This window comes from Elephas maximus, chromosome 4, assembly GCF_024166365.1.
Source record: "Elephas maximus indicus isolate mEleMax1 chromosome 4, mEleMax1 primary haplotype, whole genome shotgun sequence".
Classification (NCBI taxonomy): domain Eukaryota; kingdom Metazoa; phylum Chordata; class Mammalia; order Proboscidea; family Elephantidae; genus Elephas; species Elephas maximus.
In genome coordinates, this window is record NC_064822.1 from 69,440,537 (window position 1) to 69,467,115 (window position 26,579).

A 26,579-nucleotide genomic window follows, 5' to 3' on the forward strand; every position below is an offset into this window, starting at 1 on the left:
TCATCAGTCACCCTGGGAAAATCAAAAAGCTGACAAAGTCTTGCCATGGCCACTGGCAAGATCACTTGGTTTTTTAGAGACTTACAGTACCAGCCCATTTCCTTTCTAGATATTTTCCTACTAAATAAGACATTTATGCCATAATATATATAAATCACTCCTCTTAAGTGATTAAGATCATTTTTTCTCTTTTTGACTGATTTTACACCAAACCAAGTGCTAGCTCCCCAAAGCTCCAATCTGTGTCAGCTCTAAGATTTAAAGAATTTTATTACTGTAAGATGTCAAACAAGTATTTTTTTACATACATTTATTCACTCCATGAAGAGCAAAAGCACTTTAATCTCTTCTGTGCACCGACCCAAGCACCCCATGTCTCTTGATCGAGCAATTTAAATTTCTGATTCTCCAGTGTAATCTAATTTAAGCCTATCGCATCCGAGAAGTGACTATGTAGCATGGACATATACCGCAGTGTTTCTCAACTTGAGGATATCATCAGCCCCCTGGGGGAAGGGAGAAATTTGTAGGGTAGTTAGAAAGAGCTCCTCTGAAAGACACACATGTGTATATACAACAAGGCAGCTGGTGTTGAAAACCTAGGGTTGAAAGTTCATCACTTCAGTGACGATTACTCAAGAGATACAGGGTACCGAAACAAAGTGTGCCTACTACCCAACTCAGATCATAAACTTATTAAACTCCAGCTGTACATTCCAAGAGGGATTCCATTTTCTGTTATCTCAAATTCATATGCCTAAATTTATTAAATGGCACTAATCCAAATTACATTTGGATTTTAATTTAGTCTTCATTTAGTCAAGTGAATGAAAACCTGTAAACCCAACCCATTGCTGTCAAGTCGATTCCAACTCAAAGCGACCCTATCGAACAGAGTAGAACTGTCCCACAGAGTTTCCAAAGAGTAGTTGGTGGATTCAAATTGCGGACCTTTTGGTTAGCAGCCAAGCTCTTAACTGTTGCACCACCAGGGCTCCCTAAGTGAATGAAGTAGGAGAAAGAAAGATAAGGCACATGCTAAGACAGGCAAGTATATTCCAGTTACACTGCTTTTCCGTTGAAGGTTAAAAATTTTATTTTTGAGGAACATCATTCACACTGCACAGAGTGACATAAGAAAGCAAAAATGTTATCCTTCCCCTCATCCTAGAAATAAATAAGGGTATAAAATTTCTTTTTAAATCACGACACTTGGAAGTTTAGCACCAGCATTCAAAATGAACAAATAAGGAAAAAAAAGCATTTACTATATATTTCAGATTTCTTTGGTTGGGGTTCTCCCCATGCGATATTAATATTTCTTCTTTCAATTCATATTACCAAACCAGTAAAAACCAGGAAAAATATATATATAAACCTAGTGGTTGCTGAAACTGGGGAGGTGGCTCTCTTGTCTTCTGTGCAGGCGTTCCTGGGATCTGTTTGCTGGAAAACTTGCTGACATTTTCCTTTTGCTGTTGTTTATTTCTTAAAGAATAACATAAACATTCTAATGTCCAAATCTTGGTTAGTCTTCCACTTTATTGCTTGGATGTTTCTTTGGTGTTGCTAAGGTCGTGGTTTTTTTTTTTTGCTTTGTTGTATTTTTGGATGGTCATTACTTCTTTAGGTCACCTGGAAAAAAATGAAATCAAATATAGTGATAAAGTGACAAAGAGAAAATAAAAAGGTAAAAAATACCTATTTTTCATGTAACTAAAAAAAAATTTTTTAAGTTTATTATACGCTCTAAACAAAATCTACATCTTTTAGTTTTATAAAATAATTTAGTATAAACTTTTCAAACCAAAAACCCACTGCCGTTGAGTCGGTTTTGACTCATAGCAACCCTAAAGAAGAGAGTAGAACTGCCCCATAGGGTTTCCAAGGCTGCAACCCCTTACGGAAGCGGAATGCCACATCTTTCTCCCGCAGAGCAGCTGGTAGGTTCGAACTGCCAACCTTTTGGTTAGAAGCCAAGCGTTTAAGCACTGTGCCACCAGGGCTTCTAATATAAACTCTTACTTTTTAATAATATGTTTTTATTAAGTCAGAAGAGTTAATACATAAAAACAGTAAAAACTTTGAAAAATTATATAAAAGAAAATTGCCTACATCCTATCAACATGAGGCCTTTTCAAACCTACTAGGGTTGTTACAAGGGTTAAATGAAATAATATGTGTAAAGCACTTAGAACAGGACTTGTGTTTAGAGCGGTTGGCTTGTTATCTTCATCATCATTGTTGTGTCCTACTTTTTTTTGTCTTGTTAAAGGTTTTTAAAATTTTACTTACATAGGTAGAAATACAGCTAGAAAAGCTGACCCAATTATAAATATTTGTAAGCCATAGTTGCTTTCATTCTGGGTTTTTCACCTTGTACCCCTCTTAATTGAGACTTTAGTTTTTTTATATTTCTTGGTCATTGCCCTTTCCATTAAATAAATAAGGAATTTGCTTTTAATTAAAAGAAAGGGTGGCAGAGGATAAATCAACTGCTCAAGATCACCCAGAAAATGGGTAGTAGAGCCTGCACTGAAAACCAGGCAGTCTGATTATAAACTCCTTGGCTCTTAAACATATATTGCACTGCTTCAAAATAAATAATGCTAGTTATCAAAGGAAAAGAGGAAAAAAAAAGCTCTAGTTTATGCTAGTACCTGTCTCCTGCTACTAAGAAAAGGCCTTTGTAAGGAACTTTGAAATTCTCAGGAGCCCTGGTAGGGTAGTGGTTAAGCTCACAACTGCTATCCAAAAGGTAACGGTTCAAATCCACCAGCCACTCCATGGGAGAAAGATGTAGTAGCTTCCTTGGAAACACTATGGGACAGTTCTACTCTGTCCTATAGGGTCACTACAAGTCAGAATCAACTTGATGGCAATGGTTTTTAAAATTATCAAATAGGCCACTAGGTGTCACAAAAGTAAAGCATCAGATTTTCTTGAACGGTAATAGTTAGAAAAAACTTTCTTGTCTAGAAAAGAGAATTCGACTACCATCAACACTGTTTGAATGTTTATGCCCACAAGCCTAGCAAAATAAGGTCGATTCCAGAGACACGTAACCACCAAAACTGCTTTTTCCACAGAACTCCAAAGGAGGTAGGAGGTGTGCACAGATGAATTGCAGTGCTAGTTTAGACTGATTAGTACTATTGTTGAGAAATTAATGATATTTAAAATGAAATAGCAAACCAACCCTGGGCAGCCTGAGCTCTTACCTGCAGATGGTGAAGGTGCCTGGGGAGCCAGGTGTTACTCAGCACTGCTCTGCTCGGTGGCTGGAGCAGGGTTCTCAGTTGGTGCTTCACCTGCCTTGGTCTAAAACACAAGACAAAACCACAAACCAGAAAATGAATTATTTCAGATAGTAATGGCAAGTTCGAGATGAAAAGGTGTCCAAAGATTGAATGCTCCTGCCTGTGAAGGTAAATCATGGTGTAAAATTTCAACTACTCTCATGTCTGAGTCAAAAATTAATGTCACAGAAGAATGGCTTCCAAACGGCAGTTAAATAAGACTACACCCAGTTACAAAAAGTCTAAGTGCTTTTAACACATACTTAAAAGGCAAGTTCCCCTCTATAAATGCTGTCTTTTATTTGGAGAGCCCTAAATGTTTTAGCTCTGAGTCCCCATTAGTATGGGTACTTCTTTCAGAGAATGACCATTAGTTGAATTCAAATATTTGGTTTGTGTTATGTCCAGGAAATTACACTACACATAAATATATGGGTCTTACGCAAATTGTATTATATTGTCAAGTTATCAGATTATATAAAACGATTCCTAGACTGTTAAAGTTTGACGTGACAGGGACAATCTGACCACACCCCCTCTGACGGGTTCGATTTACCTCTTTGGCATCTTGTGAAGGAGCATTAGGAGGACGGGGGCGGCGCCGGTAGTTGTATGGACGCCGGTATCCACGGCGAGCAGATGGCTGGTTTGGACCACTGGCTGCTTGCTGATTCTCTTTATCTTCGGCCTCTCCAACAGCTGGGGCTGGTCGTGGGTGAGGCGGTGCCCTACAGTAGATAACGCAAAACAAAGGAGAACAAGGGTCCTCAAAAACAATGTTTTATTTGATTTTAAAGATACAAAGTCCAGTGATCAGTACTCACTGCTACAGTCATTCACAGGCCAACAGGGCAAACGTCTGGTGAAGAACCCTATTTCACGCCATTTTCCCCCTTCATATGAAAAAACACTTGCAGTGACAAGCCATGTGCTGAGCACATACTATGTTTCTGCCAGGCACTTTTTTTAAGGATACAGGGTGTAGTGGTTAAGAGCTACAGCTACTAACCAAAAGGTCAGCAGTTCAAATCCACCAGGTGCTCCTTAGAAACGCTATGGGGCAGTTCTACTCTGTCCTATAGGGTCACTATGAGTCAGAATCAACTTGATGGCAACGGGTTTTTGCTTTTGTTTTGTTTTTAAGGATGGGGGAAAAAATTAAAAAAGAAGAAAAGTAGTCTTGTATCTGCTGTGACAGAGTTCAGTGGGGACTACGGGGAATATGGAAGGAAAATATCATTTACTATATCCAGGGTCAGATGTGCTCTCACATTAGATATTTAATCAATGGCAATTCTGTGAGTTTGGTTTATATTGAGGAAACCAAGAGGTTTAGGGAAGGCAAGTATTTGGTTGAACCATATGGAATTGTTGCTTTCATAAGTCAAAAAATGTCAGCTGTGACCTCCCCAAGGTCACAAAGCCAGGGACTGATGGAGATGAGAATCACAGGTAGTACAGTCCCCTTTCTGTTTCAATGAAACACTTCCATGGAGCATCTCTTGTATGCTCCTTAGTAACTTATCACTAGAGAGCTTATGTCTAAAATGGCAACAAAACTTCTGAGGAAAAGGAGGTAGACTGTTATAAAACCTTTATCAAAATATTATACTTTCCTTTCAATAAACCCATATCAACAAATTTCAGGGTAGTATAAACATCATCCAGGTAAAAAGATCTACTCGAAGCCAGGGTAAAAGGACAAACAGGCTTAAAATATGAAGTGTAAAAAGGATCTTAGGGAATCTAGCTCAATTCCCAGTCTTTGCAAGGATAAAACACAAATAAAATAATTTATTCCTTCACTAATATTAACATCACTGGTAGTAAAGATATCTAATATTCATTGAGGGCTTACTATACAGGCACCATAATAATTATCTTAGATGCATAAGTACATTTAACCTTACTGGCAATTGAATATAATGTCTTAAAACCCATTTTATAGACCTGGTGACTAAGGCTGAGAGAGCCCAGAAACTTGCCTATATGGACATGCTACTTCTGAATTGCACAGCAGGAATTTAAAAGCAGTCAACTTGGTCCACAGCCTGACTTAACCCCTATACTAGACTGCCTCAGTTGTTAGAATATTCAATATCCCAAATACTGTGGCATTCAACTCTTCCTCCACTTGCACCACTACCTTTGAACTCCTCAACAATTAATCTCCATTTATTTCATTCAATTGAAGAAGTATTAAGTATTAGTTCATATCATGTGAGTTATACAGTAAAAATAACACTTTGGCACAGAGATAACTAAACATTCTAACTGTGAAGTTGGGGGAAAATGTCACGCCATCATCTGAAAACCCATAGTTATATAATAAACTCACAAAACCGACCCACGACATCCTGATTTATCTTATTGTCACTCATAAGACCTTCAACAGGTCATTAGCTGGTGGAAAATGGTACATACCTACGGTACCTTGGACGATAAGTTGGATTTCGATGAACCTGTCCCTGAAGTTGTGCTCCCTCTGGGACTCCATCCTTCAGCTCTCCAATCTCACCAGCCTAGACAAGGGCAGAGAGAACTGCAAATGAGTGTCATGCTACAGGCTATAAGAGATACAGAGCACACAGACACATTCAGAATTAAAAACAAACAAACCAAAAACTCAAAGTTAAATGTCTCATTATAAAGCAGAGTACTCTTGGATGTAACTGTAAACTATTGATTACCTCTCTGTGGATAGGAAAGGAAGAAAAACTCAAGTCCTACTAGAACAATCTTCTGCCTTATCCCAAAGCACCTGATTTATTTCACAATGTTAACATTTTGAAATGTAAAGAGTTCCATTTATCTCTTGAAAGAAGACCTATTTTAAAACAGGACATGGAATATTACATTTGAGCAATGAGATCTTTTTAATCTTTTCAAACTTCAACCTTCTAATTTTGCAAACCCTTATCCCCTAACTACCATTAATCGTTTCTACATGAAAGGTTCTCCTGCAGTTGGTTATGAAGCTTTGCATCTACATCTTAACCACACCTTCACCTCTGATTTCTTCCTTTCACAATTTATTCCTTTTGTCTCCGTGCATAACTATTCAAGTATAACATTTTTTAAAAATATACCTCCTTGATAACAAATTTATTTTAGACCACCAAAACCAAACCCAGCGCCGTTGAGTAGATTCCGACTCATAGCGACCCTACAGGACAGAGTAGAACCGCCCCATAGCGTTTCCGAGGAGCGCCTGGCGGATTTAAACTGCCTACCCTGTGGTTCACAGCCATGGCACTTAACCACTATGCCACCAGGGTTTCCTGTTGTAGACTAGGGAAATAAAATTCATTTATTACAGACCTTCCAAAGTAAGAAAGAATAGCTAAAAACAAACAAAACACACATCGACAATCTTTGAAATTCTTTACAATACAGCCATAACTCAACCTTCTTTCCCATTCTCCAAATTGACATCCCTTCCTCCTCCTCACAGTGAATACAGTCCTTTCTATTTCACTAAAGAAACAGAAGATATGATTTTTCCCTGTCAAATCTCCCAGCTTTTCTGCATTTGTATCAATTTTCTTCTCTCTCCCATTACACTGGCTGAGTGGTCCATGCTTCTATTCAAAGCCAATCACTCCATTTCTGTACCTAGTATCTCTCTTCTTGACCACGAGAACAATTTAACCATCCCCCCGCTTCTCACCTTCAGTATAAATATGTTTCCCTCTCTACTCCATCATTTCTACCCAAGCATATAAACGTGTTGAAAGTTTTTCTAAAATTTTTAAATAATCACAGACTTACAAAAAAGTTGAAAGTATAGAATCTAATCCTCAGACCCCATTCAAGTTTCGCCAGCTGTCCCAATAATGCCTTCTACAGCAAAAGAACCCCGTCTGGAATCATGCACTGAATTTAGCTGTTGTGTCTTTTTGTCTGGAACAGTGGTTCGACCTTTACTTGACTTTCATGGCCTTGACACTGTTAAAGATTACAGGCCAGTTATTTTGTAAAACATCCCTCCCTTTGGGTTTGCTTGATATTTCCTTTGGGTTAGGTTCCGATTATACCTCTTGGGCAGGGCAATCTCAGAAGCAGCCCTGTATTCTCTTCACTGCATCCCGCCAGGTAGTGCTGTTTCAGTTTTTATCATTACTGACGATGTTCTCTTGGATAGGGGGCTAAGGTGGTGACTGCCAGGCTCCTCCTTTGCAAGTTTACTCTTTTCCCCTTTGTAATTCATGAGTACTTTGTGAGGAAGTAATTTTGAAGTATGTAAATATCTCGTTCCTCATCGCATTTTGAGCATATGCATTGATTTATTTATATCTGTATGGACTCATGGTTTTCTATTTTTTTCAATGGGTTATAATCTGTTACTATCATTACTGGCCAATAGAAACCCTGCAAGCTGGCTCATGTCCTTCTGACCTATCTCCAACATTCTCTGAGTACTTCTTTGCTTTCTGGCACAACAAGATGTTCCGGGCTCACATTGTACTCTCTCTGTCCCAGCTCTGGAATCAGCCATTTCTCCAAAGGAGCTTCCTTTTATTGGACAATGACATATAGAAACCAAAGGTGGCGCACAAATGGATAAGTGCTCAACCACTAGCTGAAAGGTTGGTAGTTTCAGTCCAACCAGAACCACCTCAGAAGATAGGCCTGGCAATTTGCTTCTAAAAGGTCACAGCCTTGAAAACCTTATGGCATTCTACTCTGCACACATGGGGCTGCTATAAGTCAGAAGTGATCTGACAGCAACGAACAACAACAGCAACAGGTATGTTCAATACTATTCTGGTACCACTGCTTTCAGGCCCTTTCAGTAGACACAACGAAGGAATATTCACATACGTGCAAGCATGCACACGCTATAAGTTATGCATATATACGTGTGTGTATGTGTGTGTATCCCTGAAAGACTCCTAGTGCAGTTTTAATATGTGCATATGTAAGTATGGAAACCCTGGTGACTTGGTGGTTAAGAGCTACAGCTGCTAACCATAAGGTTGGCAGTTCAAATACACCAGACACTCCTTGGAAACTCTATGGGGAAGTTCTACTCTATCATATAGGGTCGCTATGAGTCGAAATCGACTCGATGGCAACAGGTTTGGTTTATGTAAGTGCGTGTTTATACTGTACATATACAATCACATACATACATAAACACTCGTACACAAATATATACATATATGCACATGTGTCTGTATGTATGCAGATAGATAATTTCTCATCAACAGCTTCAATTCCAGTCCAAAAACAGAGGTTCACAGGGTTCCTTCTAGTTTTGTGTCTTCCCTTTAGTAAGAACCCTAGCTCTCATTATCTTTAAGACACTACCTATTTATATCCAGCCAATCTTCCATCTCTCCTACTATCCCTTTCCCCTGTACAAATGCCTACCTTGATCTGCCCCACCTAATGGCTTTCGGAGTAAGTGGTTGGTGAGGGAAGGGGCAAGTGAGACCAGGGGGAACTCACCTGTTGGAAAATCAAGTAAAAACCTTGTCTCAACCCACATCCTCCTCCAGCTACTGCCCCATTTTTTTAACTTCTTTATAGACATACATATCAAAGAAAAGCCACCACCACAGAAACTTCCTCAAAGGGGTATATTCTATTTCTGCTTTTGTTCTCTCTTGAATACATTCTAATTAGACATTTGTCCCCACCATACCCACTGACCTACAAGTTACCAAACCCAATACTCAATTCTCAGTCTAGCTTCCTCCACTTATCAACAGTATTTTCTTCCTGAAACCTATTCTCCCTGACTGCTCCTTCTTATTCTCCTTTACTAGATTCCCCTCATCTTCCTTATCTTTAATTGTTGCTGTACCCAAAGCTCAGTCCCAGGATCCTTCTTCTATGCACATTGATTGTACATTTAATCTCATCCCGCACTATGCCTCTAAATATCATGTTTTTATGACTCCAAAATTCTACCTATAGTCCAATTTCTCCCCATCAGATCCCTTCCGCCTTTGTACTTGCCCTTCCTGCCTTTGCTGTTCATCCCCTTTCCAGATACCTGAGTGACTTGCTCCCAGGCTTCATTTAGTGTTCAAATATCACTTAATGAACCCTGAGAACTTTGCCACTCACCCTATCTATAACCACACCTTCATCCCTCCCACCACTTTCTTTTACTCTGCTTTGATTTCTCTGCCTATTTAATACGGCAAAAAGACCTCCAAATAACTTCCACCTTGCTCCCAAAACCCAATCCTTCCTCAGTCTTTTCCATCTTTGTTTAAACCAGTAACATTAGAGGTATGGTTTACTGCTCTCACACCCCACATTCACTCCATTATCTTCAAATGCTGTCAGCTCTACATTTAACCAAAACCAAAAAACTAAACCCACTGCCTGCAAGTTGATTTCGACTCATAATGACCTTACAGGATAGAGGAGAACTACCCCATAGAGTTTCCAAGGAGCACCTGGTGGATTCAAACTGCTAACCAAAAGACTGTAACACATAACCACTATGCCACCTGGATTTGTTCTACATTTAAACACATCCCAAATCTGACCAGTTCTCACCGCTTCCACTGCTAGCACTCTTGTTCAAGCCACGCTCATCTCTCCACCATGAAATGACAGTAGCTGATCTCCCTATTTCTATTGTTGCCCTATGGTTTGGTCTTCACAGAATACTTGGAACCATCTTTTAAATATTTTCTCCATTTTCAGACCCCTTCGCTGGCTTCTCATCACATCAGAACAGGCCAAATGTCCTGACCACAGTCTACCAGGTATGCCTGGTCGACCCTAATCTCACCTCCTACCCTTTAAACCTTCGCTCACTCCATCCCAACCACATGAGCCTCCCTTTAGTTCCTTGAACAAGCCACCCTACTCCTTCCTCACGAACTCTGATTCACAAAAAAAAAAAAAAAGGACTGACAGTTAAATTTATATGTATAAAGGATGAGAATCTAGTCCTAGTGATAAAGTGGGAAGAACACAGGTTTGGAGCCAGGCAGTTTAAATCAAGCTCTACCACTTCTTACCCATGTAACCTTAAGCTATTTTTTTATTTACTCAAATCTAGTCATCTGTTCACAAAAATATGGAAACCACTGCCAACTTCATAAAAGCCGTTGGGAGGACTGAATAGAATAATTGATTTAAAGCTCCTACCACTTGGTAGTTGCCAAACAATGTTGTTCTTGTCCTCCATCATATAATTCTTTTCTCAAAGGCTGCAGATAGTTGGTATTAACTCAGTGATTGATTCTACTTCATTTTCAAATATGTAGAACTATTATCTTTAAAAAAAAAAAAAATGGAAATCATTCAGTCACTGATATATCCTGCAATTACGTCCTTGGTAATATCATGCTATTATGTCCTTGGTATTATCAGAGAAATACCAGTGGCCTGTATACTACTCTTTTCCCCTGATTTGTCCAATAAATACCAGTGTTATATATTGTTGAAAATGGTGGCAAAGACTTTCCTGTTTCACTTCAGTCACTTTTTCCACCCTTGAAATCTCCCAATGCTTTAAAACCATTACACATCGATAGCCTTAAAGGAGCCTAGTTACATGGAACAAAGTCTCAAGGGCTTTCACTTGATTCTATTGATTTGCTACAAGAGACTTCTTTAGTCACTGAGCACCCAAAAGGAGTATGTAATAGAAAGAGAATCTAAGTAACAAACTGTTGAAGTTGATGGCTTTTCTTTCAGACATCAAACGGGTAAGGTAAGAAATCTGGCTTGCATAAAAAGCAATTAAGTACATAAGTTGTGAGAACAAACGTGTTTTCGAGAAAAGTTTTCAACGAGTTTCTGCAAATTGTTTTGCTCTGATGATCTGAGCCCTCAATTCCTGAAGTGGAATACACCTTTATTTCAAAAGATATGGAAAAGAGGATGACATCATGCTCTCAGCAAATATGATATATATGTATATGCTCAATACTAAGGATGATTACTTCAGGAGGGCACTAAAAATAAATGTGCATTACAATCTCACAGACTTTTCCTGTTCTCATTTCCTAGAAGCACAGAGTGCTGCCCTAAAGAAACCTACTATGTCTCATGTACCCAGCCCCTCCATATATGTATGTCTACTTGTTATTTTTAGCGCATTTGTCAGGGGCAGCTGCTGAAGAGTGGAAGGGAAAAACAAGAGCAACGTAAAAAGAACATAGTCACACATGAGGGGATAGAAGCATAGCAAAGTACAGAACTGAACACAATGTTCACTCAAAACATTTAGTGTTAAAAAAAAAAACTAAGCACACTAAGTAAGAAAAACTTGTAGCCAGTGATAACAAAAATGATGACCTATCCCTAGTTTTCCAAGTTTCCTGGGAACTACAAAGTTGGTATCATGCTTATTAATCACAGATGAAGTTCATGACAGCTGCACTAATATTATTTTGCAGTAAAAGAGGAGAATCATATCATAACCAACAATCTCCATTCCACATAAGTTTTCCTCAGGGAACAATCAGCACCATCTTAACTAAACTAAGTACTTTATAAATGTCATCTATGTTGCAGGCATTGTGCTAAACCGTTTATATTTAATTCAATACTCATAACCCTATGGTGCAGGCACTATCATTCCCATGTAACAGACGGACAAATAAATCTTTTTAAAGCTTGGTTTTCTGCAAAATCTCACAGAAGTATGTAACAGAGACAGGATTCAAATCTGGGCCTCTCTAGCTCCAGAGTCCAAACATCCCATCTGTCTCTTTACCTTATTACTTTTATTCTTTTATAAACTAGGACCTTTACCTTATCTACCAGAGAACGCTACTGTAGGTATGGCTCATGTGGTTGTATTTTTAGAAATACATTAGTGGAATGAGTCCTCTGAAGAAAGACTAAAGGCCTTGCCTCAAATTTTGTAGCATTGGGAAGCCACAAGCAAGGTTTTATTTCCGGCAGCTGGTGGTGGAGGAGGAGGAGGAAGAGGAGGCAGAGGAAGGACGAGGGGTGAGGACTGCTGAAGAGAAGTCTCAGATGCAATTTTACCTGCATTCTGTTGGGATGGGGAAAGACCCGAGAGCGACGGTCAAAGGTCTGTCCCACGTGGTAAGGCGGGAACCGCCGCTGCCGGTACTGAGGGCGATACTGGGGGCGGCGCAGCTGACTCCGGGCCCCAGAGAATTGCCCATCAGTGGCCGGGGTGTCAAATCCTTCACTGCTGCCGCTCCCTTCCTCCTCCTCCTCCCCAGCGTACTAGCGAAGCAAAGAAACAGAGATTCAGAAGAAGTTTCAGCAAGGGAAGAACCAAAGAATACCATTTAGGATGAGTATCACCAAAAGAAAAAAAAAATCTACCAAAAGGAATAATCCCTTTTATTATACAAAAATGCATTTAACCCAGATTACCACGTGATTGATTACCTGGGATAAATGACACTGAGACTGAAGTAGGTCTGTGTAGATAAAACACCAAGAAGCAGAAAAGCAAGAGCTATCAATCTATTATGAATTTAATACCCATCTAATTAGAACTGGTGCGTATCAGCTGGCCAACCACCCACAGAATATTTACAGGGTTTATAATATTAAGCTCTTCCAAGTGTGTCTATTCCAACATTTACCATTCCTTGGGGCCAAATCAGGGTGAAATCAAGAGCAAATATATTTTGTGGTATTATCAGTAAGTTTTAATTTCAGAAAAATCAAACCATTCCACTCTTCCTATACTCTATGAACATGAGGTATGATTCTCAATTATGTAAAGACATTTGTATAAATAATGTTCACCAAAATAGTAAATCCAAGACCGTATAAGCTGTTTTCCTTTTTAGGCTTTTCTATATCTGAGTTTTATAAGGCCAAATCTTTTAAGAGTTTTACAAAATAATAACAAGGGCACCATCATCATCAAACTTGCTCTTGATTATCAGTAAGCCATGAGGACTTACAAGATATTATAACAGAAAACCTCCATTTATGTATAATTTCAGAAGTTGACAATTTTATTTCTAAGTGTCTTTTGCATTATGACTTCAGAATTTCAAGGACTCTGAGGGGGGAAAGACTTTAAAGGAAAAATTTTCACTCAAGGTTCTTCTCACTTTTACTTCTGAATTAACTTAGAATCAAAATAATCGCAGCTAGAGCTCTGTCAACCTGATGAACCTGAAAGGGTTGACATGATATAGTAAATGTTATACTACAGTAGCTTATTCATACCCCCCAATACAGCTTATAATCAAATAAACCAAAACCAAACCCATCAAGTCGATTCCAACTCATAGTGACCCTACTGGACAGGTCAGAACTGCCCCACAGGGTTTCCTAGGCTGAAATCTTTACAGGAGCAGATCGCCAGGTCTTTTCTCTTGCACAATGGCTGGTGGGTTTGAACTGCTGACCTTTTGGTTAGCAGCCGAGTGCTTAACCACTGTGCCACCAGGGCTCCTTTCTATAATCAAATAGGATAAGGCAAAACAAGGGTGAGAAAAAGATGGAAGCAGATAAATGAGATAATCTGAGGAATCTAATAAACATCAGTTTGGACAGGGTGTGAAGGTGACAGAATAAAGACAAGCTATTAAAAGTTTTTTTTTTTTTTTTTTTAGGTAAGCAAAAAGGCATGAATCTATCAAAACACAGAAAGAAATCATTCTCAATCTGCAGATATATTATTCTGGTGAGATTTTTCCAGTTTTTGAAATCCTGAGATCACAAAGTATCATCAGTTTTATTCTCTGATGCCAATCCCAGCTACTAAATCTAGAAACACCAAAAATTGATTCAAATCCAAGAGGGTGCCCCTCATGACCACAAGTGAGTTGGGATCAATTTGGGTGCCTTGAGAAAACTCCTAATTGGAACTTCCTAAGGAAGTTCCAGCTAGACTTACTTATAAACCCTTTCACCTGGATTCAGAATAGAAACTAAAATTCCAGAGAATTCCTTACTGCTTCTTTACTTTAAAAGAATGGGAAAATTCCATGCTAAATAAAATAGCTACTTAATTACTAAATTATTTAATACTTCAATGGCCAGCACTGATTACTGCCTGTTCAAGAGCTATTCCCTGTTCTTCCTTACCAATCAAACACTGATTTTCCTAGAGGTCAACAGTGCCAGCCCCAAGGGATGAATAATCAGTTTAAGCCAATCACAGAAATCCCATTCCCCTCTGCCAGCGACTGCCACATGACTAGGTTCTGGCAGATAAAAGCCTAATGAAGAGCAAAGCCTTTTACACAACCTTGACGCTGCTGATCTTCATTAAGCTTTCCAGCTACAAGATTAATTAAATGTGTTACTTGTAGCCAAATACATTCTGATAAAACCTCTGAATGGCAAGTTTCCAAAGCAGTGAGACCAGTGGCTGTGGGTAAATTCTGGGCACTGAAAATGTCCCCTCAAATGACAAAATTAAAAAAAAAAAAAAAAATCACTTGTCCTGACTCCAGGAGAAGACGTGGCATTTATCTGCTTCAAGCATGTACACTTCACTTCGGGTGTAAAAAATTTTCAATCGCTGCTTAGTAGCAGAGACAACATACATTACGGGGTGGTCCACGGCGTCTGCCATAGTAGCCACGTCTGTAACGGCGGCGGTCAGCAGCATACCGGCTCCCTTCTACAGGAACTCCATCCGGGCCAGTCACATTGGCTGCTTCTGCACCCTGAGAAACAGAATAAACAAGGATGGCCTCAAAATTAAAAAGAAGCTAACCTAAACCAAAAAATAGCCTTCAACTGCCAGAGGGTTAGACTGGCAGAACATACAAAGAATTCCTATTGTGACCTCAATCCACCCAAGTTTTAAAAAGGTGAGCAAAGTGTGCTTGATGTTCTAATGTAAATGCACACAGCTTCTGGTTTGTTTGCACAAGCTAAGCCTTGCCTTCTTGTGTGATTAGATATGTTCAAGAGCAGTATGTAACTCTTTAAAGAGCATAAGCCGATGAATATAACTGTAAAAGTAGAGGTACTGCTGGACCAGGAAGAACATGCCTCAATGGGAAAGAACTGAAATACTATTATCTTTTAAGAAAATATCCCAACCTATGTTACTCTAAGAAGTACCAAGAAAATCACTATTCATGGGCTCATGTGGCTTTGTCCAGCACTAACTTATTGTGAGTCAAACTTCTTCCATCTTGGCAGAAACAGGAAGGAAGGGTTTTTTTTTTTTTTAGTTACTTTTTGTTACTTCTGCTGCGGTTCTTGTGTGCCATGAGTCAATTTCGACTCAAGAGCGACCCTACAGGACAAAGTTGAACTGCCCCATAAGGTTTCCAAGGAGCAGCTGGTGGATTCCAACTGCCGACCTTTTGATTAGCAGCCTGAGCTCTTAACCACTTCACCAACAGGGCTCTGCTCCCTTTTTAGTCCTTCCTAAAAGTTGCTGAGTCGCAATCAACTGCACACAACAGCAACATAAGTCCTGAAACAGATGTATAGTTCTAATTTTCATTTAGACAAATAGATAAAATAATGCTTCAAAAGACAAGAAAAATTGGGGCAAGGAAGATTCAAGAGTATAGTTCCCATTCTAAAATCAATTTGTAAAACCTCAAGTTTTGACCACACCCAGAGGTAACATTAACCTGGCAAAACAAAATCCTAAGATTTAAGTGGGATATCAGTGATCAAAATTGGCCAGCCATTTCCTGGAGGGTGATCTGAAACTTCGAGAGATTTGCAAGATACCCTCCAGATCACATTGGTAGTGGTGTCCATTTAAATTTCTATAGCAAGTGAAATAAGTGTTTTTCTTTTAAGACAGAGAACAGTTTGAGCCCCAAAACATACAGAATATGGAGTGGTGCATGGGTCTCTGTGTGTGTGTGTGTATACAGTAGTTGACTAGTCATTCACCTAGTTAATTTATAATTCAGGGGCCACAATTAGTTGCCATGGCAGTTCTACTATATACAATTTTAAAATGTTTCTATTCTTACAGTTAATTTTGTTTTAATGATATCTATAGTAGACTGTCAATTACAAAACAAAGCTTAAAGGATACTGCTGCTGTTAGTTGCCACTGAATTGATTCCAACTCACAGCAACCCCATGTGCACAGACTAGAACTGCTCCATAGGGTTTTGAAGGCTGTGCCCTTTTGGAAGCAGATGACCAGGGCTCGTCTCCTGAGGCATCCCTGGGTGGGTTCAAACTGCCAACCTTTTTGTTAGTAGCCAAGCGCTTAACTGTCTGTGCCACCCAGGGACTCATAAAGGATACTACTGCTTTCATAATGAAATATATAATAGCATAGACATAATTCTGTAGATACGCTTCAAGATGACCCACCAGATACTTGGGTTGAATTCATTCTGATCAAAATTGCTATACTGTCTATCAAGATGCCTTTGGCTTCCCAAAATCCAAACCAAAGAGAAAAAACACAATGTTTCTACTCAGTGTGAATCTTTTATTGAGATTAATACATTCTTTACTCTGTATTACTTGTGCTTAAGTATTCACAAATTGCAACCAGAAAAATTCTTATAAAAGGAAATCTTTTGCCCCAAAGCAGTCTTCATCTATTTTTAATGCTATAAAAGTTGAATTTTCATCTATACTTGAATATACATTTGGTACCAAAATAAAACATGTCATTTTAACAACTGAGAAGTTATGCTTTTTCTTCCCTAAATAGTTTGATTTTAAATGAGAAATGAAAATGTCTTTTATAATATATTAAGGGATGTTTATAATGACATTCAATAATCTAAAACATTTTTCATTAAAAATCACTTCCTCCTACTAGACAAAAATCCCAAATGTCAGTTCACAAAGGGCTGAGAGATCATTTATTGCACAGCAAAACCACATGCCACGCACAACCACCCACACTCTGTTCTCACCTTCTCTCCTTCAACCACATCAAACTCTACAGTTTCTCCATCTCCTACGCTGCGCAGGTATTTCCGTGGATTATTCTTCTTGATGGCAGTCTGCCAAGAGAACAGAAAATTCTACATGAGGTATATGTCAGTAACAGCCACATATTTTATTGCTTGCAAGTCTGTGGAGTGCACTTGAAGAAACTGTTAAACCTATTATGACTTTCTAATACTGTGATGCTTCAAAACAACAAAAAACCAAAACATTGTATTCCACTTTACTTTGATTCATGCTATTCTTTAAAATCTACCTTGGTGAGTGGAATAAACAGAGTGTGTAGTTATTACACAGTTTCTTTATAACCTTATCACCTAGTCATAATACCAGATATATTAGTTGCCTCAAACCATCAAGCTTCTGAGGCTCAGAGTGCAAACCCATCAGCAAGGGAGGAAATGCCATCAAGATATCACACATTCACAAACACACGTTAGGTACAGAGACTTCTGTAGACTAGAGAAATTGCTAATCAGAAAAGGAATTAAATGATATGTGTGGACAGCCGCAATGAAAAATAGATAAAAAGGAATGAAAAAATGCTAAGGGTATAGATATTCCTGGTAGAGTACACAAAATTCTTTCAGGAATCAAAACATTTTAGTGATAATCTGCCCCCTGCCTCAATTTTATGGATAAGAAAACATGAGGTTGACAGTTAAGTGATTTATACGGGGTCACAAAGGTAACAGCTACTACTATATGCTATATGTTGTTGTTTTTGTGTGCTGTCCAGCTGATTCCAACTCACAACGACCCTAAAGGACAGTGTAGAAATGCCCCACAGGGTTGCCAAGGCTATAATCTTTACAGAAGTAGATCGCCAAGTCTTTTCTCCCATAGAGCGGCTGGTGGGTTTTAACCGCTGACCTTTTGGTTAGCAGCCAAGCACTTAACCACTGTACCAACAAGGCTCCTTAGCTACCACTATGGTGGGGAGGAATTCTTATCACTGTACTATATATGATATTTATTCAATATTTTCCCACCATGCCATTTATATACCCACTCATGCATATATGTTTCCTGACGATACACTGAAAGGTTAATGAAGAAGCTAGTCTGCGTTGAAAATATCCCTCTAAACCTCTGCTTAGAAACAGGCCTCTTTTTTCCATCAATGCAAGGGGGAAGAATAATTTCTGCAACGAATTTCCATTTCTTTGGCTGGTTATCTCTAAACAGTTAAAGGGGCTCTGAGTTTCTATGGAACTAGGTCAACCTCATTTTATAAGGAGATTAGGCATGTATAATCTAGCCCTTCCCCTTCTTTGAGTAGGAGGGAGGGGGGAAAAATGAGCCAACAGGGCAGAGACCTCACCCACAGAGGAAAAAAAGGCAGTTCAGGACAGGATATACGTGCACACAGCATGAACATTCAGCCATTCCAAAAAACAGCCCCTCCCTGCCGGCTCCCCTTCCCTGTTTCCTGTTCAACTGGGCAGGCCTCAACACACTGGCGTGACTCACCACACAACTTCATGGGGCCGGAATCAGGTCATACACTTACGGGCTAATAAAGCTGACCACCGGTACAGAAACTCATGCGGTCCTTTACTCTAGCAGTCACCAAATGTAGAGTTCTCCAAAAAGGTCTATTAACCTCCAAGTATTATAACCAACAATTTCTTTCAGTCTGTGGTGACTTTTAAAAAGTCACTGTATCTGGACAAGAAACTACTCAAATTAGGTATAGCTGAAATATGTCCAGTCAAGCAGAAATGCAAACAATAGACTCTAAAACTAGAGTGTTTATTCTTAGATATCACTATCCCAGCACACACACAAACTTAAAAGAAGGAAACAAGAACACAGCGAACCAGATGCCCGACAAGGCCATGCAGGTAATCATGCTGGCTTGCCTTGTCGTGACACGCTAAGAACTACACACATACTGCACACAATCCATTGAACACTAAATATAGAAAAATAATAGTAAGACTAGGTATTCCTTCTTTTAACCTATTTTGTAAACAAATCCAAAACAACAACAAAAAACAATGTGTGGTCATTGAGTCGGTTTCTACACATAGCAACCCTACAGGACAGAGCTGAACTGCCCCATAGGGTTTCCAAGGCTATAATCTTTATGGGAGCAGACTGCCACATCTTTCTCCCGAAGAGCTGCTGATGGGTTCAAACTGTTGACCTTTCAGTTAGCAGCCTAACACTTTAACCACTGTGCCACTGGGGCACCTTTAACAAGTTCAGGATACATAATAATAAATAACATCCTAGGCTAATTAAATAACATAAAGAGTGTGATATCTATAGCAGAGAAGCCTACGCTTTCCGTATCTTACCCATTCGCCCTTTTCTGTATTTCCTTCAAATCTAAGGGAATGTGGGCTTTTGATCCGGACACGTGCTAATTCATGCCTCATTTTCAACAGGAGTGAGAACTATCCTGGGAATTGGGAGTCTTCTCCTGTCTTGGGTACATACACTGTAACCATCAGCTTGTCTGTGCTATTTACTTCAAGTTACAGCTGTTCTAATAAGGAGTGGTAACCAATATCCACAGGGTAATGGAGGCTCAGTGGTAAAATTCTCATCTTTTATGTAGGAGACTCAAGTTTGATTCCCAGCCAACGCACCTCATGTATAGCCACTACCTATCTGTCAGTGGAAGTTTATATGTTGCTATGATGCTGAGCAGGTTTTTAGAGGAGTTTCTAGACTAAGGCAGACTAGAAACTCCTTCTGCAAATCAGCCAGTGAAAGTCCTATGTATCACAAGGTTTGATCTCCAACACTCGTGGGGATGATGCAATACTGGGCTGCCGTGAGTTGAAGGCTGACTCAACAGCGGCTAACAAAAACAACAATCACCAATACCCACCCAGGCAAAAGCCAGAGAGTTTCCAGCTAAACACCAAGGAGGGACCACACAGTCAGGAGAAAAGGATGCTAAGGTGGAAACAGAGGGCTGTTGTTAAGGACTCAAAGGCTTTAAAAATTAGAAAGCGGTCTGAGTATTACCTCATTTGACTGCAAAAATAAAACTTTGAAAACAGTTAATATGATGGGATGGATGCTAATCCTAAAATGTGGAATTGAGCTATCTTCCCAGAATAAAATCACAAAAAGAGCTTAGCTCAGAAAAATAATTTATAGGACTTCATTTTGGTAAAGACACCAGCAGACTACAGATACCTTTTTTCACATGACAAATTTAACATGTATTATTCCTCTTACCTGATGTACAAATACATCTTCTTTGGTGTCATTTCTGTCAAAGACAAAAAGCTCACAATTAAAGGTAGTAGGTATGGGGACAAACTTAAAAGAACAGAGATGTTTTATACATTTATTTCCCACAACCTCAAAATACAATATACATTTTTATTTATCCTCTAAACTCAAGTCAGGCACCTAACCAGTCATCGTTGAAAACTTTTAACCCTGCAGGATACCCACCTTACTCCTCCACATTAGCACGGTGCTTGGATTCAACACAGAGAAACATCTCTTTCCCCTCACGTCTTCCTAAATCACGCGGTATGTAATCAGAGCCCCAGACTTCCCCCCCAGCAAAAGCAAAGCAAGACAGTTAAAAGGACACCGCACAGCTGTGAACTAGGCTCTCCTTACACTGAAACTTAAAACAGCCTCCCTTTGCCCCGGCCCAACACCAAAACAGACAAGGAACACACTTAAGGAATTTTCTCAAGAAGTGAGGAAAAACCACTTAACAACAAAGAAAACAATTATATCATCTAAAAACATCACAGTACTCCCAACAGCTTGCAGTTGTATTCTCACTTCCTTAGAGTGAGATGTTACCATGGCTTAAAGAAAACACTACAGTTTCTATACAGGACTTGGACCAGACCTGGGTTACAGATCCAGCTTGATTACTCACTAGCTGTGCAACCCTAGCAAAGTTGCTTAACCAGTCTAAGATTCCATTTCTCCATCTGTGAAATTATCCCTATGGACTCAATTATCCTAAGGCCCTCCCCACTTCTGATTTTAACTCCCCTCATTTTTTTTCCTTTAATGGCTAAATTTTATGAAGTTACCTATTACCATTCTAGAAAGGTATTTTAATTAAGAATGTTCAATGACCGGTAGCTTAAAAATGAGATTATTTATAATGCTCAGAAATTTTAAGACTTATACATGCTATTTAGTAAAGCACGGTAAGAGACTTATTAACTGCTGGTGTTACAACATAAGTATGTATTTAAGACATGTAAAGATACACATGTACACATACCGATTTATAAATCCATATCCATTTCTGACGTTGAACCATTTGACAGTGCCAAGGACTTTGGTGGCTAAAATAGGATTAAGCAGATAAATTAGTATCTGACCTACAAAGAGATAAGTCTCTATCACTAAGGTCTTGATAGCATTATATAAAGCCCAAACATACCTGAGGAAACAAATAAAATCTTCATTCCAAAATATATTAGGAAAAGAAAATAGAGTAAGTTATCACAAGGAAATACTTTTCAGAGAAGGCAAAATCTTCCTTCCTTGTTAAACTTTTCAGTAAAGTCATAAACAGTGGTCGTAAATCCATGAGTCTGCAGTAACTACAACTGAGAAACATTGTTTAAAGGAAAACAAATTGTTCTTTAAGATTAATATTCCAAGTAGCAACACAGAATAATTTTGTAATTAAAAAAGACAGGCCACAATGAAAGAGAAGGTAGGTAAAGGAAAGAAGTACTAAGGCCACACAACTTTCACATTTTGAAATACTAGGCAAACTTAGTAACTGACACAGCAGCTCCTTGTTAATAGCCAATCTTCAAAGACATAAAATAACTTGTCTAGTAGCCAAATGGGAGCCTAGCAGAAGAGTCAAGGGTAATAATAGAACTGATGCTTTCTCAATCCAGCTCTGCACTTACCCATCCCAGGCGTGATGTAACAGGCCTTTTCAAACCACAGTGATGACTCTGGGCTTCTGTTTCATTGTTTACCCTACTCGCTGTAGTTGGTAGGAATCCAACTCAGCGTTTTCTATAAAATTCCCCTCTTTAACTTGGTTATTGTCCCTAACTTCTGTCATGAGCAGGACCAATTCTCTAAAGCACCTGATTTTAATAAAATTCTTTAAGAGAAGAAATCTAAAAGAAATGGTATGGTCAGATTTTTTGTACTTTGTAGACTCGCTTTTATTTCAACCATCTCAAATACGGCGCTTTGAATCAACTGTGAATGCGAATAAAGCAATTATGAAGACTCGATATAACAGGAAACCTGAGAAGACAGTACCTTAAAAAAAAAAAAAAAGCTTAATAGAGGATGAAAAGTAACTGCATTAAACCATGCTGCCTCTCTCTAAAATAGTTTATAACTTCCAAGCATAAATAGTAAGGTTTGGGTTTTAAATTTGGAGCTAAGACTGTAGTTAGGACTAGGCATGGTTAGTTCTGAGTTTTGCTAGACTGATAATGAGAAGTATTTTAGCTCTCTTTGTTTAAAAAAAAAAAAAAAAAACTCATTATGACTCTAAGCAAAGTCATTCATCCCACATTGACTAAGTGTTCTCCAGCTCTAATTCCAATTATGGAAGATCAAACCACCGGAATCTTTAGTTTGAGGTCATTCTAATTAGAGCAGCAGGGCAAAGGAGGAAAAAAAAATTTGATGCTTTAGATCCAAAAGTGCACAGAAGAGACCTGTTTTTGAAAAATTATGTGCTTTTAAGTCACACATTATTCCAAATGATTTATTTTTTGTGCCTCCTTTCATTTGCCCAAATACTAAGCCTAGGAAAATATAAAGTTAGAAACTGCTATGATTCGTTTTATATAGTTAATATCTAGGACTGTCAAAGGGATGATCCTGATTAGAAAAGCAACACTAAATAACTGGGGGGGGGGGAGAAGATGAGAAATGATTTTCAACTCTAACTTCAATCAGGATGATTATTAAGAAAAAAAAATCCTAATTCCATAAATATTTCCGAGGGCTTCATTGGCCAAGTACATTCACTCACACTTATTGCTTCTTTAAAACCATAAATCCAACCCACATACACAAAGGGAGAGGGGCTGGGAAAGACCAGAAAGCTTCCATAATGTTCATCAGAGGAGTTCCTGGGTAGTGCAGATGGTTAACCCACTCCGCTGCTAATTGAAAGTTTAGAGGTGTGACTACGCCCAGAGGCACCTCAGAAGAAAGGCCTAGCAATCTACTTCCAAAAAATCTGCTGCTGAAAACCCTGTGAGGCACATTTCTACTGTGACACACATGGGGTTGCCATGAATTAGAATCAACTCAATAGCAATTGGTTTTAATGTTCATTAGAACGGATGTTTTGTTTTACTCATGTGAACAATTTTCTCTGACCTAAGTGATATTCACTGTAAGTGAAGGCCCATTAGTAAAAACTAGAATGGGGGAAGCCAAGAACAGACTTCCATTTCAGTCAGGATTATGCCTAGCACCTCTTAGGGATGCAAGTGTTTGCTTGACAAAGGAAAGGTGGGGGCAGAACACACTGGACAGAGACAAACTGTGCAAGGGTCATGTACAAGGTTGTCCATTTTGAGAGAGTTGGAGTTATAATGAAAAGACCAAAGATCCCAGGGCCACATCTGGTAGAGGCTTAGTACTGGTTGGTGACTGAGGAAATTAACTTTACCTGTTTTCTCCATCTTTAAAGATACCTTCATCCCCTATCTCAGAAGGGAACAAGGATCAAGTGAAAAACAGCAAAAGTTCTTTTATACATACAAAAATGAGGTGCATCATTCAGAAATATATCTTAACATTGCTTTGAACAACCCAAGGTTGTCTCTCTGTGACATTTTGCATGGAAGTATTCCAAGAAATTCTTGCTGGAAACAATACCACAATACAATATTGACTAAATGTAGGCAACTTTAACACCGCACAAAGAGGGCTATTTTGTTTTCTTAATCTACCCAGGTTACATTTAGCGTGTTGTTTGACAGTGCCTGAGTAAAAGCACTGGAAAAAATAGGCTTCTCAAGCTGGGAACATGGAATCGTGTAACACTTTCTTCACATTATTCCCTCAATTTTCTTCTTAATTTGCAGGCAAGGCTGAGAGAGATCTGACAAACACATCCCACCCAAAACCAAAACCATACCTATTGCCATGGAGTCGCTCTAATTCCGACTCATAGTGACCATAGAGGACAGAGCAGAACTACCCCATGGGTTTCCAAGGCTATGATGTTTACCGAGGAAGAAGGCGTCCATATCTTTTTCCTGAGAAGCGGCTGGTGGATTCCTAAAGCTGGCCCACCTTTCAGTCAGCGCCAGAGCGCCACCAGGGCTCCTTCGCCCACCCAAAATACTGAAAATTTCTCTGAAGCATCCTACACCCACCTGTTAACTTTCCTGCTTGAAAGAGAGTGAACTTAGTCACCACCTACATGCTTTGCAAGCCTGTTTAAGGCCTCACACAGGCATAACGAAACGGAGGAGATAAAGCTGAAATGCGCGGCAAAAACAACCACCGCCACTGAAACCCCTCCTAATCCTCTGCCCCAAACCTGACCGTCTCATCTTCCTGTTTCCCTTACTAAGTCCCAAGGTAATGCTGTTTTGAACGTTCTGCCCACACTTCCGAGGAAATTTTTTCAGCTGCTCGACCACGTGCGTCCCCACAGTACAGGAAGAGGAACACGTGTAGCGATTGGTGGACACATTTAATGGCTCTTCGCAGCAGAGGGCACAGAGAAAGGGAGGAGGGCATGGGACCAACACTCAAGTTTCCCGGGGAGGATTGCAACACCTCTTTGTCGGCATGTGGCCGACATGAGTATGGCGTCTTTCCTGTGCCCATGCGTCTTTCCTGTGCCCATGCGGGAAGGGCGTCAGGGACTGACACCTGAGCCTTCCCAGCAAAAAGTCTTTTCACTTTTCCCTCCGTCTCCTTCCAGCGCCTCACTCCTCCCCAAAGGAAGTCCTTTCCTTCCCCAGATCCCAAGCAAAGACTCCTAAATCCTAGACCCCTAAATCCCAGTCCACGTGTCTGTCCCTCCCCTGCATCCACAGGCATCCCTACCGCTGCTCTTCTTTTCTCTTCGGACCGGGACATTCTCTACTACAGGAATCTGAGACAGTATCTGCTCGGATGACAGACATTAAGCCCATAACTTACTGGCCCAAGACCACAGGGGACGCGCACAGGACGGCGAGCGGCGCAGGGCGCGGCGCTCTTACCTGGGAGCGCCTGCAGAGCGGGAGGACAGTGGCCACCGGCGCTGGGGACCCAGGGTCCCGGGGGACCCCGGATTGTCAGCCTCTACCGCCTGAGTGGGAAAGGCGGCGGGAGCTGCGCACACGTGGTTGGCAGCCAGCCGCTCGCCCGCCCTGCCGCGAGCAGTCCTTACCCTCCCCGGCCTGACTCACCGAGAACTTTTTTCTCCGCGTCTTCGCTGCCGGCGGTGGCTGAAGAGGCGGGTGCCGCGGTGCCCGCGGCTGCGGGGGCCGCGTCCCCACCGGGGTTTCCCGCGACGAGGGCGGCGGGCGCCGGGGCCGCGGCCTGGGGCGCGCCGCTGCCCGCCGGGCTCTTGGGCGCGGGGTCCTGGGGGGCCGCGGCGGCCGCCTCCGCTGGAGCCTGCGGGAGGTTGGTGGTGGTGGTGGCCTCGCCCGCCTCGCTCATGCCGCCTCCTCTGCTCTCACTCGGGCACCTCGGTGGCGGTTGGTCGGCGGTTAGTGCGGCTGGTGGTCGCGGCGGCCGGGGCTCGTTCTCCGTGAGGCCGGTGGGTATCTCGCGGCGCAGGCGGCGGCGGCCGAGGTGGGGTCTCGCGGCGGAGGCGGCTCGAGCTCTCGGGCTGCGCCCTCGCTCTTGGGCTCCTCGCTCGATCTTACTGCCCCAAAAATGGCCCCGCAGAAGTTTTTCTAGGCGGTGCACCAGGCTGGGAGGGAAGGGCGGGCGAGGGAAGAGGGTGGGGAAACTTGGCTCCTGAGTTGGGCATTGACTCTCATTAGCATTTAAAGGCGCATGGTGCCCTTCCCAACTCGCCAACCCACCCTCAGGGGCCAAGTTGGAGAGCAAAGGATAGCGAGAGTGAGTATGAAATTTATAGATGCGATCCGAATTTCCTGAGGAACAAGCTCTGCTGTCCCTTTGCTGGAGCGGAGCAAAGTTGGTCTCTCCCTCACTACACTTTGACACCTGAAACGGACTCGTAAGAGGTAAAATAGGAGTTCCAAATTACGCTGCGCTTCACTCTCAAACACTCCTGTTAAGTTCTCTACATTTATTTGTTCAGCATTCATCAAGCACCAGGAGCTATTTGTGGGAAGTGGAATAATAAAATCTATTTTGCAGTTTGTGCCTGGAAGGTTATTTGCAGATAATTTAATCCATAGCCCACAGGTGAGAAAACTCAAGTTCAGATTTTAGAGAAAGAACGTAAGTATCAGGGCTTCCACCAATTTAACATAAACAAATGATGAACTGTTAATATGTATTTAATAATGTATTTGGGGAAAAAAATTGTCAATCCGC

The 26,579-nt window shown here is 40.5% G+C and overlaps 1 protein-coding gene across 2 annotated transcripts; it reads right to left on the minus strand.

Moving 5' to 3' along the window:
- Positions 1-1,540: 1,540 nt before the first annotated feature.
- YBX3 (Y-box binding protein 3) lies at positions 1,541-25,965 on the minus strand. 2 transcript variants are annotated; one of them, XM_049882469.1, is made up of 10 exons: positions 25,475-25,965; positions 21,346-21,409; positions 20,322-20,355; positions 17,087-17,176; positions 14,774-14,896; positions 12,273-12,479; positions 5,724-5,821; positions 3,856-4,027; positions 3,222-3,321; positions 1,541-1,635 (listed from the first exon to the last, which is right to left on the minus strand). In XM_049882469.1, the coding sequence occupies exons 1-9, from the start codon at positions 25,725-25,727 to the stop codon at positions 3,256-3,258; spliced, it is 1,107 nt and encodes a 368-aa protein (XP_049738426.1). In that variant the 5' UTR covers positions 25,728-25,965; the 3' UTR covers positions 1,541-1,635; positions 3,222-3,255. The 2 variants fall into 2 exon arrangements, with proteins under 2 accessions (XP_049738426.1, XP_049738427.1); XM_049882470.1 differs by lacking the exon at positions 12,273-12,479.
- Positions 25,966-26,579: the final 614 nt, after the last annotated feature.

Bases quoted from the DNA above. Each gene is read 5' to 3' on its own strand.
- YBX3 (XM_049882469.1), bottom strand. From the start codon at position 25,727: ATGAGCGAGGCGGGCGAGGCCACCACCACCACCAACCTCCCGCAGGCT. The intron at 20,356-21,345 runs GTATGTGTACAT...TGTCTTTGACAG, and splicing joins GGATATGGATTTATAAATCG to AAATGACACCAAAGAAGATG. The intron at 14,897-17,086 runs GTGAGAACAGAG...TCTGTTTCTCAG, and splicing joins ATGTGGTTGAAGGAGAGAAG to GGTGCAGAAGCAGCCAATGT.